Below are 18,517 nucleotides of genomic sequence, written 5' to 3' on the forward strand. Positions count from 1 at the left end.
GCGGCGTCAGTGACAAGGGGCACGGCTCTGGGGGGAGTCAATGACAGGGGATGCAGGGTGCTGGGGGGGTCAGTGACAAGGGGTATAGGGTGCTAGGGGCGTTTCAGTGACACACAGGGCACAGGCGCTGGGGGGGGGGGTCAGTGACAAGGGGCGCAGGGCGTAGGGGTAGTGGAGAGTCAGGCTTTGAGGGTTTACTCGACAATCTCCGGAGTGCAGGAACTCCCCGACCCGGGCAGCGTCAGCCCAAGAAGCAGACAGACATTCGGCTCCCCCCCGGGGGTCCCCCCCCAACCCGCAGGGCTCTCTCCCCACAGGAGCCACTGCCCAAAGTCCCCAGCTTGGTGCTCGTTTGACACGGCTTTAATAGAAAGCTCTGCAAAACCCCAGTGTGTGCGGCCAGCCAGGCCCCCACATACAAAAGCTCAATAGAAGACTTTATTATTGCATAGACCTTGGTGCATAAATGATCCCCCCCATCCCCTTCTCCATCCCCATCCCCAGCACCATCCCGTCCTTGGTACGAAAAATAGTCGCCTTTTACAAAACAAAAAGCGTCGTTGACGCTGCGTGATTAAAACTCTCTCTGCGTATAGAATAAATACTCTTCCTCTGCTCTCCCCGCTGCTCGTCCCCCGCCCCCGCTCTCAGCAGCCCTGCACTGGGCGCCGTCCTATTAAGGCATGGATTGTGCAAGGAGCCCCCTTCCCTACATACTCGAGGGAGACCAGGCATCTGGGGCGCGGCAGGAGACGGCTCCCTTAGCAATCCTAGGGCAGGAGAACAGGACCCAGCCCCAGTGGGACCCGGGAGCCCAGAGATTGAACCAACGCGGCCTCAGTGGACATCACAGCCCCTTGCAGCCTCCCGCTGGGATTGTCCGTTTCCTTCCTCCGACCCTGGCTGCCCTGGCTCATAGTAGCAGCCGCGCTCGTTCTCCAGTGCCCGGCAGCTCCGGGTTAGAAGCTGGATTCAGGCACTGGTTTCTTCCTGCCCAGGGAGGCCGTGTGGTACTTGACCCTCTGCAAGGTGCCATAGGCCGCCTTCTCCAATGGCACGCTGTGGCTGTGCTGGTGGCTGCCGCCGCCGTTCTTGTAGAGGGAGGCCGACCTGCGCAGCACCCAGTCGGCCTTGCTGTGGATGCTGGCGGAGCTCTGCGAGCGCTTGATGTCCACCTCGGACCGGCTGATCCTGCCGTTGGCCTGGCCCTCCTTGCCCCGCCGGCCCAGCATGCCGTTGGCCCTGCCCTCACTGATGACGCTCAGGGTGCCGTTGGAGAGTGACGTCCGGGAGGAGCCCATGGCCGGCTCTGAGGTGTGGGGCGGCTCCGACTCGCCAGGCCGCTTGGGCTCCTTCTTCAGGAAGCCAGCCCTGAAGATGGTGAACTTCCCTTCCGGCTGCCTCTCGGCTTTGGGGTCCCTGTCCCTGCCATGCTCCCCAGCCTTGGCGGGGGTTCTTTGGTCATGGTCCTCATCCCTGCCCGGAGCCCCTCTGGCCCTCAGCGAGCGGTGTGGGTGGGGCAGGGTGCCTGCGCGGGCCGCCCCATTGGAGCTCCCTTTGCTCCCGTTGCTCTTTGGCTCCTCAGCGCTCCGGGGTCCCCCTGAGTTGACAGGAAGTTCTAGCTTCTTGGATGTTCTCTGTGGCTGGCCCGCCTCCTCCTTTGGTTTGCTGCTCCTCTTCAGGGTCCCGGCCATCTCGGTGGCCGGGGGCGCTTTGCCGTGGCTCTCTGCAGCACCCCCCACAGCACCTTGGGAATTCCCACTCCCCCTTCCAGCCCCGCCAGTCCCTTGGTCCTTCCCAGTCGCAGCTGGGTTCAGCAGAGGCCTCGCTGGCACCGGAGTGTTCTCGCTGCCCCCTGTCATGAGGGGGACGATGGACTCGTTGGTGTACCGGGGTCTGCGCCCAGACTCCAGGTACTCCACCAGCTCCCCAGACGCAGCCTGTGGCCTGTCTCTGGCTGCAAAGGACCAGCGGAGGGGCACTGGCTTTGTGGCTCCTAGCTTGGGCTTGGTGGGGGACACTTTCATGCTGACGCTGCGCCCCTGAATGCCGCGCACCAGGGGCCTCGACTCAAAGCCTCCTGCAAGAGAAACACAGGCAGGTTGGCGGGAGTCCCCAAGAGCAGAGCAGAGCCGCGTGCTGCCCCGCAAGGGGCATCCAGGGCCAGCTCGGGCTGGGCGCAGCTCCCACCAGTGCCGCTGGAGTTGCCCAGGAGTGGCCAAGGGCAGGATTTGGCCAGCAGTGTGGGCTAGTAGCTAGGGACTTTGCCCAGTGAATCAGGTGACCTGGGTTCTAGTCAGAGTTGCCAACTTTTTAATCGCACAAAACTAAACACCCCTGTCCCACCCCTTCCCTGAGCCCCTGCCCCTTCTCTGAGGCCCTGCCCCCGCTCGCTCCATCCCCCACTCCCTCTGTCGCTCTCCTCCACCCTCACTCACTTTCACCAGGCTGGGGCAGAGGGTTGGGGTGTGGGACAGGGGTGTGTGGGCTCTGGCTGGAGGGTGTGGGCTCTGAGGTGGGGCTGTGAATGAGGGGTTGGGGTGCAGGAGGGGGCTCAGAGGGGGGGAAGGGGTTGGGATGTTGGGGGGGGCAGGATGCGGGCTCCAGGAGGGAGTTTAGATGTGGGACGGGACTCCAGGCTGGGGCAGGAGGTTGGGTGCGGGAGGAGGTGCAGGGTCCTGAGGCATTTACCGCCGCTCTCAGGAAGCGGCCGCCAGGTACCTGCAGCCCCTAGGCGCATGGGCGGCCAGGAAGGCTCTGCATGCTGCCCTCACACCCGCAGGCACCACCCCTGCAGCCCCTGTTGGTTGCGGTTCCCGGCCAATGGGAGCTGCGGAGCCGGTTCTCAGAGCAGGGGCTGTGCAGGGAGCCTCCCTGGCTGCTCAGGTGCCTAGTGGCCACTGGGTCCTGGTGGCTACTTTTGGGAGCCACACAGAGCCAGGGCAGGCAGGGAGTCTGCCTTAGCCCCGGGTCCCAGCTGTGCCACCAACCAGACTTTTAACAGCCAGGTCAGTGGTGCTGACTGGAGACGTCAGGGTCCCTTTTTGACGGTCAAAAACCAGACACCTGGCAACCCTAGTTCTACTCCTGGTGTGACCTTGGGTAAGTCACTTCCTGCTTCTCTTTCTCCTCTGGACTTTGTCCATCTAGTCCCTCCCTTTTGGGCGGGGGCCTGGCTCTCACTGAATGTCCAGCACCTAGCACACTGGGGCTGGGGACATACTAATGATGAGGGCCAGGTCCCAAGAACCAGCTGAATGGCCAATCCCGAATACTGCCTCTGCTGGCCCCATGCGCCACTGAAATCCACCAGCACATTGGGCAGCGTAGGGGACGCTGGCCAGGGCACTTTGGCCAGCTGTAACTGGTGCATTCGACCAGCAGGTGGCGCACCGGAGGGACGTTCAGCTGGATGGACCTGTCCCGTCATGTGGGGGAGCACAGCCCCTAATGGGCAGGGCTAGAGCCCTGGCATCCGCCCGTGGGGCAGGCCGTGAGGGGGCTGTTTTCAGCTTGCCGTGGAGCTAGTCCTGCAAGGGGCCATGTGGGTTGGGTGCGGGACTGCGCGGCGGAGGTTAACCCTGCGTGCGCCAGGAGCGTGTTGGCTCCGAGATTCCTGGCTCACGTTGGTTGCCAAGTGCGGCCAAGCCTCGGGGATGAGGGGAGACTCGTAGCTTCTGGAATTTGGGGGTGGGGGAAGCTAGAAAATGAGGCCCCTCAAGGCTCCTGATCCCCCTCCTTGGGTGAATAAATGGAGCCTGCCAGCTTGGCCTGGGTCCATCCCCCTGCCTTTTAACCCACACTTGGGGTGTTTTGGAGCCTGATCCAGGATTCCTGGGGGCTAGTGGCACTGAAATGCCCAAAGCAGAAAGTTCACCTGGCCCCCCACACAGCTCTCTGTGAACCTGCTTGTGACCTGTCTTGCCACCTGCAGGGTGCTTCCTCTCCCCCACTGCTCTGACCCATTCCCTTACTCCGCCCCATACCGCCAGCCTTGCTGTCCTGCTGGCCCGCTCCTTCCACGACTGCCCCTTCTTCTGTGCTGCCCCAGTGAATGGGCCGCGCTTCCCCAGCCGCTGGCTGGGCTCCCCTCCAGGAGACCCTCTCGGGTTGTGAGGCCAAGCCGAGACTAGCTGACCCAGCCAGGCCGTGCAGGGGGTTACTGGGGAAAGAGCCTCTGGAGGGAAACAAACTGACCCCAGGGCTCAAAATATCTTGTAGTGTCCAGACACGGCCTGACACCCGCCCGCCCAGCACTCTGCACGGCGCCCCCTTCCCCTCAGGCCCTTCCCCAGTGCCAGGGGGCCGATTGCCCTGGCTCCCGCTGGCATGGCCCAGACTCTGCCCGACTCCCATGCTGCGAAGCCCTCGGGGCTGAATCCTGCTCTGTGACCCGATGGAGCCCTGCAGGAGGGGAGGGGGGCCTCCACTGGCAGGGCAGAGCACCGGCTGCCCCGCCCGGGATTCATTGCTCCGGAGTCAGGCACAGTAATACCACAGACCTTTCTCCTGGCTGGTTGCGATGTCGAGGAAGACGGGCGAGTCGGGGGCCTTCGGAAGGGAGGGGCAGGCCGTGGAGCTCCGGGACACCAGGCTCTCCCTCTTGCTGCTCCCGCTGAGCCGCGCAAGCCAGTGATCTGACATGGAGGAGCTGGTGGAGCCTGCAGGGGGAACCCAGACAGCCGCGGGAGCTGTGTTACCAGGGCACAGACCCAATGGGGCACTGGGGGTGGCACCAAAACACGCAAAGCAGCCAGCTCCAGCCCCTGTCCCCCTGCCCTGGCAATGAGCAATCACTGGGATGGAGCTGTCCACAGCTACAGCCTACAGCTCCCCGGGGCCTCCCTAGCTAGTGAACAGCGACAAGACCTTTCCTCCCTGGTCACCTCTGGGGGTGCAGAGTGGGCCCCCCCCCCGCCATGCACCCCTCATGCAGGGATCCCCAGGGAGCCATCTGGTGGGGGAATGCTGATGCTGGGGAAGGAGAGATCTGCATGGAGAGGTGCCACCGGACAGGCCCAGGCCACAGGTTAGGTAGCCCGGTGTCAACGTGGCTGTTTAGTTGCATTTTGGAGCAAGTTGCAGTAGAGGGCGCACAATAGCCATTGTATAACTGTGCTGGCCCAGCCAGAGTCAGGGGGGGTTGGTCCCATCCCTGCCCCCGAGGCCAGTGGGACCCTGACCAGGGCCTGGGCAGCACAGCCCTGACCCATGCTCCAAGCAGCAAGTCCCACCAGGCTCTTGTGGGCAGCCAGCCTGTCCGTTCCGGCCTCGTTCCTTGGCGCCGGTGGCCGTACCCACTCCCGGGAGGCAGGCAGCCAGGAGCTAGCTCTCATCCTAGCCGACGTCTCCAAAATGGGCTGGAGAGTTGGAAGCCCAGCCTGAGGCACGGAGGGCGTCATTTCCCCTGCAGCTCTGAATGAGGCCCGCGGAGCTGTGGATTCTCAGTGCCTCAGGGTCTCCTCTCGGGCACCCCAAAACCAAAGCACCTAAGCTCAGAGACTGCTGGTAATAATACATAAAATGGGTATGTGCCATGGGGTGCAGTTACAAGCAGCAGCCACAGGGTGGCAGCACAAATAGGAGAGCGCAATTAACATGCCACAACAGACTAGTAATTGGCAAGGATCCCAGAGCAAATACAGCCTCTGTCAAACCAGCACGCACGTCTCTCAGGAGGGGGTGTGTGTGTGGGTGTGTGTGAGAGAGAGAGAGACTGTGTGTGCGTTTTATGGCTGTGTGTGTGAGCATGCATGTGCCCGTGTCAGTGTGCGTACTCTGCATCTTTGCAGGCCCGGAGGTGGGTGGGGGTGTGATTGTGCTTTGTCACTGTGTGGGTGTGTGTGATTTTGTGTGTGTGTGTAGATGTGTGCGCATGTGCTTTGTGACTGTGTGTGTAGATGTGTCCACGTGCTTTGTGATTGTGCCAATGTGTGTGCCCTTGTGCTTTGCGATTGAGCGTGTGCGTGTGCGTGCGAAAGAGCCAGAGCGTTCAGCGAACAGCCCGGGTGAGTTGTGCTTTCCCTCTCCCGGCTACTCCACACCGGAGCGGCTCAGCAGAATTCAGCTGCCGGCTAATCGTGTTAAAGCCAGGACGGTGTCACGGTGCTGGCCCCGCGGAGCCCAGCGGGGACGGGCCCCAGGGACCCCTCTGACGGGGCAGTCTATGGATGAGACTCAGCACCGTACTTGTCACAGACAGCCCTAGGCCGAATGCGGGGGGTGGGTTGGCCTGCTGGTGCCAGGGCTGTGATTTCCACATACCCCGCCCTGCCCCCTGGGGACGTCTACACGGAGCAGGAGGGTTTGATGCAGCATGTGTAGCCACCGCCGCACCAGCTTTCACCTCGCTGACACGGGTAACAACGGCAGTGCAGCCATGTGGGCACGAGCAGCCGTTCATGACCAGCGGGCACGGTCCCGGGTCTCCGCCGCTCTTGTTACCTATGCTAGCTCGAGGAAAGCCATCGCAGACGGCTCCCCGTGCACAGTCGCCCCCGGCCGGCAGGGCAGGCACCCCTCCCGGGGGTGGATGGGCTAGTGACGAGCCAGGCTCTGCCCCCCCAGCACTCGCACCGAAGCAGCCCCTGGAACAACTCTGCTGAGGACGTTCCTCCCAGGGAGCCAGGGCGCGGCACCTGCCCTAACCCAGGGGTCTGTCTTTTGCCTGGAGCAGGCGCTGAGTGGCTCAGGGAGCCCACAAGCCAGGCCTGGGTTCCCCTCAGCAGCACTTCCCTGTGGATGAGCGTGGAAGGCAGGGGCGCAGGCCCACCTTGCATGGAGTTGCTGGCCGACCAGCTGGGGATGACATTCATTCGCTGGTAGAAGAGGATGTAGGCGCCCCGGGTGCTGACCTCGTCCTCCAGGACCGGCTCCACGGTGCTGTCGTCGTAGCTGTACCAGCGGCCGTCCAGGGCGTTCCTGCAGTAGGCTGGGGCAGAGAGCACAGCTGTGCTGAGGAAGGGAGCCCATGAACCCCACGAGGGGCGGAGATGGGGCCCCGGGGGCACCGGGCTTGGGGTTCGGTCCAGCCCCGCCGGGGTGGAATCCCATCAGCCTGCATCACCAGCGGGGCCCGTCTGGCTGAAGTCTGCCCACCTGCCCGGCCTGGGACTGAAACCACAGCGAGAGGCACTGCCTGACGTGCAGTGATGTGCCCACCCTGCACGGTGCCCTGGTGCACTCACCGGTGTAGTGCCCGCCCTGCATGCTGCCATGGTGGTTGCAGACGGCGTACAGGTCATAGAGGGAGTCGAGCTGGGAGCTCTCGTGGAGGTGCGGCAGCTGCTTCCATGTCCCCCACGGGCCCAGAGCCTGCGTCCCGGCCTGGCTCCTCTTGGCCACGTGGGGGGCCATGTTGAGGCTGCGGAGGGGGAAGCGGACGAGGGTGGAGAGCTTGGTCCTGCGCTCGCCCACCTGGCGGAACCTCTTCAGGTGGATGATGAGGATGTCGGGCAGCGTCCACAGGCTCAGCTTCACCACGCCCTGCTGCAGAACCTGGCAGTGGGGGCACCTCCAGGCGTCGTCGGGGGCCAGCTGGGGACACAAGACACCATGCCCCAGGCAAGGCTAGGGTTAGTGTGGCCCCAGCAACTGGCCTGGCCATGCCCCTGTGCCCAGGGGGAGGACACTGGGCACCTGGTGCTGCTGCACTATCCCTCCAGCAGGATTTGTCCAGTGGGGCCTGTGACCGGGGTCTGGGCAGGGGGGAAGCACAGTCCCCAGTGCCTGCCTGCCCTGGCTTGGGCTCAGAGAGGAAAGCTGAGGTTCCCCTCCCAGGGCGTCGGGCTCTCCCTTCCCTTTGTTCCTGTTCTTCTGTCAGCCCCAGCTGGGCAGCTGGACCCCTGCCATGTGGGTTCTGCCTGTCTGTCACTCCCTGCCTCCCCCGGCCCCTTGGCTTGGCCCCCTGGAGTCAGGGCGAGCTGGGAGCCAGGCATGGGGCCAAAGCACCGAGGAAGGGCTGGGCAGGTCAGGGCTAAAGCCAATCAATGGGCCCCATGTGCCACCCACTGAGAACATCCAGGGCGATGCCCTGGGGTGCTCTTCTGTCAGCCCAGCACCCGTCCCTACCCCGCCAGCTCCAGTGCCCCAGATGCCCCAGCACAAAGGCCCAGGGTACAGGACCAGACCCCGCCCCGCATGGCATGTACCTGCTCCTCCTTGGTGTAGAGCTGGAAGCACTCATCCAGGGTGCAGCTGTGCTGCTGCTGATGGGCCTGCTGCTGCAGCCGGACGCTCTCGGTGTCCTGCACCACCTCCTCCTGGATGCTGCCAAACAGGCTGCAAAGGCAGGAGAGGAGGTTGGAGAGAGGCAGTACCCACATTATGGCATCTGGGCAGTGCCCTCCATGGGCAGGGGCTCCAATCACCTTGACTCAGCATGACAGCAGACAGCAACTGTCCTGCTCTTTCCCAAGCCAGCCTGTGGTATTTGCCTCCCTATCCTGAGGCAGTGAGTTCCACAGGTTGAGTTATAGTAAGACCCATCCTAAGTGACCACTTAAGGGATTGGCATGTTGGCTGTCTGACAGAGGTGGGCTTCTAGTAAAGGCAAAGCTTCTCTCCCTAGTGGCCAATACTGTCCAGTATCGGGGCTTGAAGTCAGGCACCCAGGCCAAGATATTCACAAGTGCCAGTGATTTGTGGGCCCCAACCTGAGATGCCTTAAAGGGGCCTGATTATCAGACACTACCTAGATGCCACCCTGAAACTCAGCCCCCTTTGAGGTGTCTCAAGTTGGGCCCCCCAAAATCACTCCCCGTGCTTGAAAACCTTGGCTCAAACTCTGTATTTTGGCACCTAACCAAGTGGCTGGATCTTCACACATGCTGAGCACCAGCAACCCCACTGGTGTCACGGGCGCTGTTGGGCACTCAGCCGTCTATCAGAATGAAGTGCCATCCCAGTTCCTAGAGCCAGCTATTCCACGCTCTTCAGTGCAAATCCAGCATCGCTCCATTGAAGGTGCTCTGCTGTTATTAAACGCAGAGTGCATGGACCCTCACTGTCCTGTGCAAACCGCTCTCCGCTAACCCTGCTGTCTGATGGGGGAGACACGGGCAAGTGATTCTTAGCAGGCCAGATCCTGATGTCCTCACTCGGGGAGAATTCCCAGCAGGACAATGGGGATGGTCCCACTCAGACTTTACTCTTTCCTTCCATGGGGGGGTATTCTGAGGCCGTCAAGGCTTGGACCATTAATGAATAAGACACCGAAGAGCCCAATGAGTTGGTTCTGATTCTGGTGGGTGAAATACAGAGACCAGGCCTGAGGCCACCAGGTGGCTACGGGCCAAACATTGATGAGAAACGTAAGGGGAACCGAGAGGTTTTCTTCCAGCTGTGTTGACCCTGAGTCTCTGACCCCAGCCCACGGCACCGAGACAGACACGCTGCCTCTGGGTCACAGGCTGTGCCCCGGCTACTCTCCGCAGCCCTGAGGACTCACCGTTCTTTGGTGTTCGGGTCCCACTCCACCACCAGCTTCACATGGTGGGGGCCGCCCGGACCGCCGAACTGCAGCGCTCTGCCGGGACAAGGCCAGGGGTTAGCGGGAGGGGCCTTGCCCAGGGGCACAGTACAGGTCGCAGCTGCCAGCCCAGGCCCAAAGAGAAGCCTGAGGTTCGCCATATTGACCCTGCTAGTAAGGGCTGATCCTTCACGAGAGAGCAGAGACTTCCCAGAGCCCCTTGGGTGCCGGAGGGCAAGGCCAGGGCACCACCCCTCACCCACCGTCTTCCCCACGCTGGTGGGGCATGAGGCAGGAAAGCGGCCCAGGCCGGCAGGGCTCAGGCAGCTACAGGTGCTGTCTGGCAGCAGGTCCTCTGTTTCTCCCCCAGGCCCTGCAGTCATCATGTGAGAACCTGCAGGCAGCTCCGTAGGGCACGGAGCAGGGCACAGAGCCGCCCTTCCCTTCCCAGTCAGCCCCCTTGCCCTGACCAGCGCCATGGCTTGTTAGCAGCAGCCTGTGACTTCCCCGAAGTCCCGTCCCCACCTAGGGTTGCCAACTTTCTAGTCACACAAAACTGAACAGTCGAGCCCAGCCTGCTCCCAAGCCCCTGTCCCCGCTCACTACATTCCCCCTCCCTCAGTGGCTCGCTCTCCCCCACCGTCACTCACTTTCTGTGGGCTGGGGCAGGGGGTTGGGCTGCAGGAGGGGGAGGGGGTGAGGGCTCTGGCTGGGGATGCGGGCTCTGGGGTGGGGCTGGGGATGAGGGGTTTGGGGTGCAGGAGGGGGCTCCAGGCTGGGGAGGTGGGGCTGAGGGATTCGGAGTGCGGAAGGGGGCTGTGGGTTGAGGCAGGGGGTTGGACTGCAGAAGGGGGTGAGGGCTCTCAGCTGGGGCTGAGGATGAGGGGTTCAGGGTATGGGAGGGGGCTCTGGGCTGGGGCAGGGGGTTGGGGTTCAGGGGGGGTGCGGGCTCTGGGCTGGGGCCAGGGATGAGGGGTTTGGGGTGCAGGCGGGGGCTCTGGGTTAGGAGGGGTCAGGGCTGGGGCTGGGCTCGAGTGGCTCCTGGTTAGCGGCACAGCAGGGCTAAGGCAGGCTGCCTCCCTGTCCTGGCACTGCGCTGCGCGTGCACCAGAAGCAGCCAGCAGGTCTGGGCCCTAGGCAGGGGGGCCAGAAGGCTCCATCCGCTGCTCTCGCCTACAGGCACCGCCCCCCCATCTCCCATTGGCCGGGAACTGACCAATGGGAGTGCAGAGACGGTGCTCGGGGTGGGGGCAGCGTGCAGAGCCCCGTGCCCACCCCCGCCTAGGAGCCGGACCTGCTGGTGCGCAGTGCGGTGCCAGGACAGTTAGGGACTACCTGCCTTAGCACCACTGACTAGACTTCTAACGGCCCAGTCGGCGGTGCTGACCTGAGCAGCCAGGGTCCCTTTTCGACCGGGTGTTCCAGTCGAAAACCAGACACCTGGTCACCCTCTCCCCACCCCATGGCAGACTGGAGACTGCCGCAGCAAAGGGACTCCGCACACCGCCAACCGCCCAGACATCTGCTCTGTCGGCACCATCTCTGGGAAGCTGAGGGGCGGGTTCCCAGCCACAGACGCCAGGCCCCCAGCCTGCTCGGAGACAGATGATCATCTCCAAGGTGCTGCCTCTTTAAGGAGCTGTCCCAGCAACACCCTGACCTCGGGGGTCAGTAAAAACCCCTTGGCACTTTGCACGTCACCTTTCAAGGTATACAAAGGAAACTCCTTAGATCGAACGCGAATACGTTCTCCAGTAGTGTTTTCTTTCTCTGCCCATCTGTACAATTCAATCCTTTATTTGTCAATTTGTGTGTGTCCAGCGAACACAACTGTTACCAACATTTACTGATAACAATCTAATCCTTCCAAGCTTATGGCCAAGGTCACCCAATAGATCGGAGCTGGGACTCGAACCCAGATCTCCTGAGTCCCCCTCTCACTGGCCCCCACCCCACATCGCTTCAGACAGCTCTGTCACACAAGCCAGTGTAGCACTGCAGGACCACCACGGTGCTGCACGGGAACTGCATGCTGGGTATCGCCGCCCGACGTCACCACTTGCATGGCCCCTGGGCTCCTCCCACTCCCTACGCCTTGCCTGTGGTGTTCCAGCATGCACAGAGATGTTAGATAAAACCCGCAAATGCCCCTGCTGGAAGGTTGCCCTGTAAAGCGACTGTATTTCTTAGAATCCAGACCAATAACACCCAGTGACCAAAACCAGAGAGAGACAAAGCAGGCTGCTCCCGAGGCAGTGAGGCTCCATTCACCCACCTTGTTCTAGGCTGGCTCTTCCCAGACTGACTTGGGCGGCTGATTTCCCTGCAGAGCCCCCTAGCCTGCAAGCAGGATCAGGAACTTCCTCTCCACCCAGCTCTTAAAGTGATAGCATGCAATTCCAACAGAGTCCTCAACACACCACGGGGCCCTGTCCTCTCCCCTCACTTTGTGTGTCGGCTTGGCTTTGTGCCTGCTCTCACACTGCTCTCCTTGCCTGCAATGCTGCCCCCAGCTCCTGCCTGAATCAAACCCTCCTCCCTTCTGCCTATATCCATCAATCCATCCCCACACCCATCCTGCGTTGGCCACCTGGGCAGCCAATGCTCAAACCCTCTCTCCCCGAGGATTGCTGTCAGACTGCCAGGGCTTGGAGGCAGGGACCATGTTTGTAAGTTACTGGCACTGCATCAGTGTACATTAATGTGAAGAAGAGTCACGGAAGATGGATGCATTCAGACGAAGTGCCAGGGAAAGACACATGAAGAGGGAGAAGAGACGGGCTCTCGGGAGAGATCCACAGAGCTGTCGGGTAGCGAGAGGCAGAGCTTCCTTGCACTGTCAGCTCTCTGGCGTGGGGACAGGCTTTTTGTGGTGCCTTTGTGCAGCACCTGGCGCGACAGAGTCCTGATCTGGGACAGGGGCTCCTAGGCACACCCATGGTACCAATAATAATGAATAATTATTATTATCCCTCTGGCTCAGATGGGACAAATCAGCAAGGGGGGTAGTTTATAAATATGTAGCCGGATCCCTTTTACTGGGAGAAGCCGGGGGGGTCTCCGCGAAGGCCAGGCAGGCAGTGACGCACTGAGGAGACGACTTCCGCAGGGCACGGGAGCCGGGGTCAGCAGGCGGCCATCCTGTCTTCTCCACTGGGCCCCGGTCCGGCACGGCTGTGTGACCTGCTGCTGTCGCTGAGCAGACGAGAATGCCTGGAGCAAACGGGGTGCGGGGGCCTGCGTGGGAGCCCTGGTCCGTGCCTATGTCAGTGCTCAGCGAGCTAAAGGACTGTGCCCCATCCTCAGGACAGGCTCCAAGCTGCTGTGACGGGGCAGAGAGGAGGCAGGGAGCAGAGCTGTGGAGCCACCCCACTTACGGCCCCCGAATCACAATGCAGCCCTGGCAGGGAATTAGAGGCTGCAGTGTAATCCCCAGAAAGGTCAGCAGGTGGCAGACTCCTCCCAGACAAGCGGCTTGCTCCATCATCCAAGTGGGAGCCGGCGGGGCGAGCGGGTCCTCTGGGGGCGACGGAGGTTTGCTCCCACATCCTGTTGTCAGGAGCAGACTGAGCAGGTGCCCGAGCACTAGCCCCATGCAGCCGGGCTGGTCCCCTGCATGCCCTGTGGCCGCACCTGGAGGAGACCGATGGAGTTTGCACGCAGGGTGTTCGACACGGAAAAGGGGAGTGGAGCCTCTGAAATCCACTCCCCTCAGCTCGCCCAGCCCTCGCAAGTGACAGTGACACCCCTCACACCTGCCAGCCGCTCCAGCAGTCCTGAGCCAGCGGCAGGGCCAGGAGAGGGCAGGGCCCCCGGTGCTGTTTGTCCGCGCTTGGCACCTTACTGAGCATAATACGCAGCTGACAACAGGAGGCACATGACGTGAATGTTCACCTGGGGCCAGAGAGTGAGGCTGCCAGGGGTGGCTCCTGTCCCGCGGGGCTGGGCCTGGCTCCCTGCTCCGGGAGTTGGGGTACGGCATGTGGGGTGCGTGGTGCTGGGACCCTGTGCGCTAGGTCAGAACAACACTCACTCAAATGTGGCCCGTCCGCCCTCTGTCATGATGGGGGGAGCCAGGCCAAACCTGAGCGGTGCCATGACCCCATGAGCAGTGTCATAGCGCCCGGAGCAGGCCCCAGCCCCACGGGACAGGAGCTGCTGCTGCTGGGTGATCTCCAGCCCACCACCCATCAGCCCCGGGCTGCACACCCTGGCTCTGCCACTGAGCATGACACAGGGCATGGGTGGGCTGATCTCTGAAATCCCTTAGGAACAGCTACCCAGACCCGAGCACCCCCAAGACAGGGCCCTGCTGCATGAGTCTCCTGCTCCCTACATCCCGGAGAGCACATGCCTCTCCCTAGCACACATGAGTCCAGCCTGGTTCCACCATGGGGACAAGGCTGCACAATGCCCGTCTCCTTGGGTGGGGCCACTGAGGCACAGCACGCAGATGGAAGCCTGGCCTGACACTGACGAGGCACAGATGCCATGGTGATGGGCACATTAGACATGGAGAGCTAGACAGGGCTGCCAGACAAGGAAGCATGGCTCGTCCCAAGTGCAAAATAGCCATTTGCCGCAGTGTCCCGGCAGTGCCTAGGGTGGATAGCTGCCGCATGCGGCCCTGCAAGGCGAGAGCAGCCATGGGTTGGATGGCTGAAACTGGCCGCAGGGAGCCGGGGAGGAAACCACCTGAGTAGTGGGGGCAAGCGGGCAACTTGTCCAGAGGGGAAGGCAGGTCTCGTGGCTGAGGCTCTGGGCTGGGCCTCAGGAGAACAGGATCCAATTCCTGCCCCTGTCTCAACTGGGGCAAGTCATGTCAGCTCTCTGGAGCCCCTTTCTGCAGCCGTATTATGGGGATAATGGTCCTTCCCGGGTCTACCCTGCTGGTTTAGACTGTGGGGCAGGGACCGTCTCTCTGTAGGTTTCGTGTGCAGCTCCTAGCACATGGGGCCTGATCTCCATTGATACACACAACCCTGCCTGCTTGTCCTGCTGCTGGAGGCCAGTGTGCATTGCCAGACCCAGCTCGGGTGCACTGGGCACTCAGCAAGGTCAGGAGGGGGCCCTTGGCACTTCACTACACTGCTGCACTGCACTCCCTGGGGCTTAGCCAGAGAACTGAGATTTGCCTGGTTTGGATTTCCCACCGAAAGACTCATCCGCCACGCCCCCCTCTGATCCCTTCTCCCGTTCGACTGGAGTGCGGCTCCACCACCCCTGCAGCCAGACAGCAACCCCCAGCCGGGCTGCTAGCGACTGTGACTACAGACTACACGCGACCAGCACACGCTGCCAGCACCAAACCTGCACCCCTCTTCCGAAGAGACTCCAGCTGAACTGTGTCGGGGACAGAACCTGAGTCAGGAGGAGGGAGGCATTCATAATCCATGGGCCCATTTCCAAATGTTCTGTGGGCTGCAGGGGGAGGTGCTAGAGGAGCTCCAAGCACCCTGCATGAGGGTGCTGGTGAGAGAGAACTAGTGCGACAGGATCACTCAAGATACAGTGGTGCAAAGGCACTAGTGTGACAGGATCACTCAAGAATGCAGCAGTACAAGGGCACTAGTGTGACAAGGTCCATTGAGAATGCAGCAGTGCAAAGGCACTAGTGCGACAGGATTACTCCTGGATACAGTGGTGCAAAGGCACTAGTGTGACAGGAACATTCCTGAATATAGTGGTGCACATACACTAGTGCAACAGGATCCATTGAGAATGCAGTGGTGCAAAGGCACTAGTGCAACAGGATCCCTTGAGAATGCAGCGGTGCAAAGGCACGAGTGCGACAGAACCATTGTACACTGTCCAATGACACCAAGTGACCCAGTGGCAGCATTAATTCCTGTGCCCCAGTGGATCATAGTTGCCACCCTCCCTACGCTAGCCAGCGAAGAGCTTGTCTGTCAGTGCTGGTGCCGTGTTGTGTGTGCTGCAGTAGCTGCAGAGGGATCCCCACTGGGACCACAAATCCTGGCTGGCCATCCCAGCTGCCAAGCCAAGTATAAAAGTTCACCTGGAACAAGCAAGTCATAGAAGAAATAAAGAGCTGTGCTGGAGTGGAGGAATGGTGCTGAAACTCGGGGCAGCATCGCTTCAGCCGTCTGCCTGACCTCTCCTCCCCAGGATGCTGATGCCCGTCACAGTGTATTTATAGGCAGAGTGAGGCAGGTACGGGACACAGCAGCAATTTCTCCCTGCTTAATTCGTGCCTGCAGAGAGGACAAGAACCCACTGCAGTTTAGCAGGGACCATCAATAACAGCCAGCCAGCTGATTCAGTGCCTGCTTCAGGCAGCAACCTTATGCAGGCACTTCCCAGTGGGCGCTGATTTCAGGATGAGGAGCTGAGGCCAGTTACCTCCATCCCCACATTTTGCGCAGAGCTAAGCAGATAGGAGAAACCAGCTCCCAAAATGTCCTGGGGGCAGTGGGGGAGCTGCCCAGTGCTGGGTGCTAGGGCTCCCCGCTGTCACAGAATTCACGCTGCCTTTTCCCCGCCTGCTAAAGGGACACTGCCAACCACTAGCCTGCTAAAGGGGACAGGGGAAGCGACCGGCCAGGTTTCCAGGCATGTTCTGCACCCAGCAGCTCCGCTGGTGACACTTATGGCCACGTCCTCAAAAGAGCTCAACATGCAGTGTGCAGAGTGCTCCCAAACCCTGGCCACTTATTTAGGTGCCTACGTGGGAACTGAGCTCCGCTGGCCGTCCAAGCCCAGGGGCGGGTGCCGAGTGCCGGGGAACCAGGCTGGATATGAGCAGGGCGGGGGCATTGATGTTATTGTTAGCACAACGTTCCAAGGAGCAGAGTTTGGAGCCTGGCCCCGCAGCGCCAGGGATCCAGCCCCAGCAGCCCCAGGAGGCTAGGGCATGGAAACTGGGAAGGGAAACTGACTAGAAACAGCATGAAACTGACCAGTGCCCTACCTGAGCACAGAATGGGAACAGCTTACAAGTGATAGTGCTGATCACTTACATGGCGTTTTTTGCCTGTAGATCTAAAAGTGCTTTGCAAATACGGGGCAGCATTATTAACCCCCATCCGGAATGGGAAACTGAGGCAGCAAGCTGAAGTAACTAGCTCGCAGTCACACGGGGAGACAGTGGCCGACCCAGGGAAAGGCCACAGCTCTCCTGACCCCTGCTCGGGTGTGTAACTCCTAATGCGCACTGCCACTCTGCTACATCAGCCTTTAGACCCCAATTTGCTTCCACAGCTCCCCATGACGCCACTCTCCCATCAGACGGCGACTGCTGACCCCCACGGGGGGGGGTCATCACAGACAGGCAGCACGGTGATGGGGCTGGCTCTCCCAGGCAGCGAGCGCAGGCAAGGGCCTGATGGGAGCACGCTGGTGCCGCCACAGTGAATCTCCTCAGACACATGGGGCAAAGGGGCCCTGTTGCTGGAGGGGCTGACAGTGGGTCTCCCAGACCGGCTGCTGCTCCCATCAGGTGGGGCCAGCGAGGAGCAGGACTGGGGTTTCCACGGAGGACAAGCCCTAGCCACGGTGGGGGACTTAAGTCCTGAGCCCAGGCTGAGAGCGCCAGCAGCCTCCAGGGCATCAGGCTGTAAAATACAGCGGAGCACTGACTGCGGAAGGAGCCAAAGGCAGTATTTGCTTTGCCGCAAAGCAAAGACAGCAAGAAATGCTTCCAGATGAATACCATAACAAATCCACGCCCAGAGGGGCCTTTAGGGGCCTCACCACGCTGCACGCCATGGCCACTCGCAGCTTTACAGGGGCAGCAGGAATGGAAACTGGATCCTGCTGCTTCCCGCAGCACAGACCCTGCAGTCCAGCTACAGGAGAATCTTTATGAACACCTAGCAGTCCGGGGCCTATGACACACAGCTGAGCAGTTCTGATTGCACCCAGAGGAGGGCAGTGCTCTCACCTATGCCCTGGCCAGCTGGTGACATTACGCGGTGCGAAATGAAACATCTGAGGCACTCAGAAAGAAGAAACCGCAGCTGTTAAATAAATGCCATCCACCCGACAGAGTGCCTGCTAGTGACACTCCCACAGCACTCATCGGATGCCTGCTAGGAGCTCGGCACAGGCCGCAGGTGAGGAGGCACGTGGTAGCAGGTGCCTGCTGGAGGGGAAAGCCCAGCACTGGTTGGGGAGCAGCAAAGGGTATTCTGCATGTATCACTTTCTGTGAAACCTAGGCCTAGCCAAGGCCAGTGTTCCTCAGCCCCCTAGGCCTGGCCCTGGTTATGATCCCTCGGCCCCCTAGGCCTGGCCCTGGCTATTCCCTCTTCGGCCCCACAGCCCAGGGTCTCGAAACGAAAGCAGGCCCGTGGCTTCCCCCATGGCAGGGGGTAACCGAGGAGCGCACCCTGCTCCTCATGTTACCAGGGGACACTGCTGGGGCTGGGAGAATGTCCGGCTCAGGAATCAGCAGCCAGGCTCATGCAGGGAGGAGACAGTGAGGGCTCCAGACCCATCCCCACTCAGGCAGCCGCTCCTATGCCCCATCCCGGCGGGCGAGGTCTCTTACCTGTCGACAGCGGGGTGGTAGAGCGGCCTGCCGTCCTGAGGGGAGAGGTAGCTGCATGCCACGGAGCCCCCGGCAACCCGCACCCGGAACAGGTCTCCCACGCTCTGCAAAAGAGAAGCCCCGAGGGTGAGAATCCCTGGGTTGGCAGATGGATCCCGATCCCATGGGGCCAGCACCTGGCACCAGGGCTGACAAAGGGCCAGGGGGCTGAGTGGGAACAGGAGGTGCCTGGGGACAGGGGATCAGACAGGGCAGTGAGATGTGTGGCACGCAGGCGGTGAAGAGGAGACGCATGGGGTGCCACTAATGAAAGAGCAGCCCCAGCAGAGATGCCCCAAAAGGATGCCCTGCCCAGAGAACCAGCTGTGAGACAACCCCGGTTGGTCTCGGGGGCCATGGGGCCCCTCTTTGGCCAGCCTCTCCAACCTACCTTTATTTATACGGCACCTTCCCTCTCAAAGCACTTGCCAGACCACAGGAGAAATGCGGCTGCCACTGGGGAGGAGCACAGTCTTTGCCAGCGAACTGCTATGCCAT

At 61.4% G+C, this 18,517-nt stretch overlaps 1 protein-coding gene across 1 annotated transcript in view; it reads right to left on the minus strand.

Annotated features, from left to right (window-relative positions):
• Positions 1–244: 244 nt before the first annotated feature.
• Positions 245–18,517, minus strand: part of USP43 (ubiquitin specific peptidase 43) — a 185,047-nt gene continuing 166,774 nt past the window's right edge. The window contains exons 9-15 of the mRNA XM_037914655.2: positions 17,981–18,084; positions 9,449–9,526; positions 8,151–8,280; positions 7,188–7,536; positions 6,773–6,931; positions 4,503–4,661; positions 245–2,080 (exon numbers count right to left, since the gene is read on the minus strand). Of these exons, the coding sequence (XP_037770583.1) occupies positions 960–2,080; positions 4,503–4,661; positions 6,773–6,931; positions 7,188–7,536; positions 8,151–8,280; positions 9,449–9,526; positions 17,981–18,084 (2,100 nt within the window). The 3' untranslated portion in view covers positions 245–959. The remainder of the gene's footprint in view (positions 2,081–4,502; positions 4,662–6,772; positions 6,932–7,187; positions 7,537–8,150; positions 8,281–9,448; positions 9,527–17,980; positions 18,085–18,517) is intronic.

The sequence above is a fragment of the Chelonia mydas genome, chromosome 14 (assembly GCF_015237465.2).
Source record: "Chelonia mydas isolate rCheMyd1 chromosome 14, rCheMyd1.pri.v2, whole genome shotgun sequence".
In the NCBI taxonomy this organism is placed as follows: Eukaryota; Metazoa; Chordata; order Testudines; family Cheloniidae; genus Chelonia; species Chelonia mydas.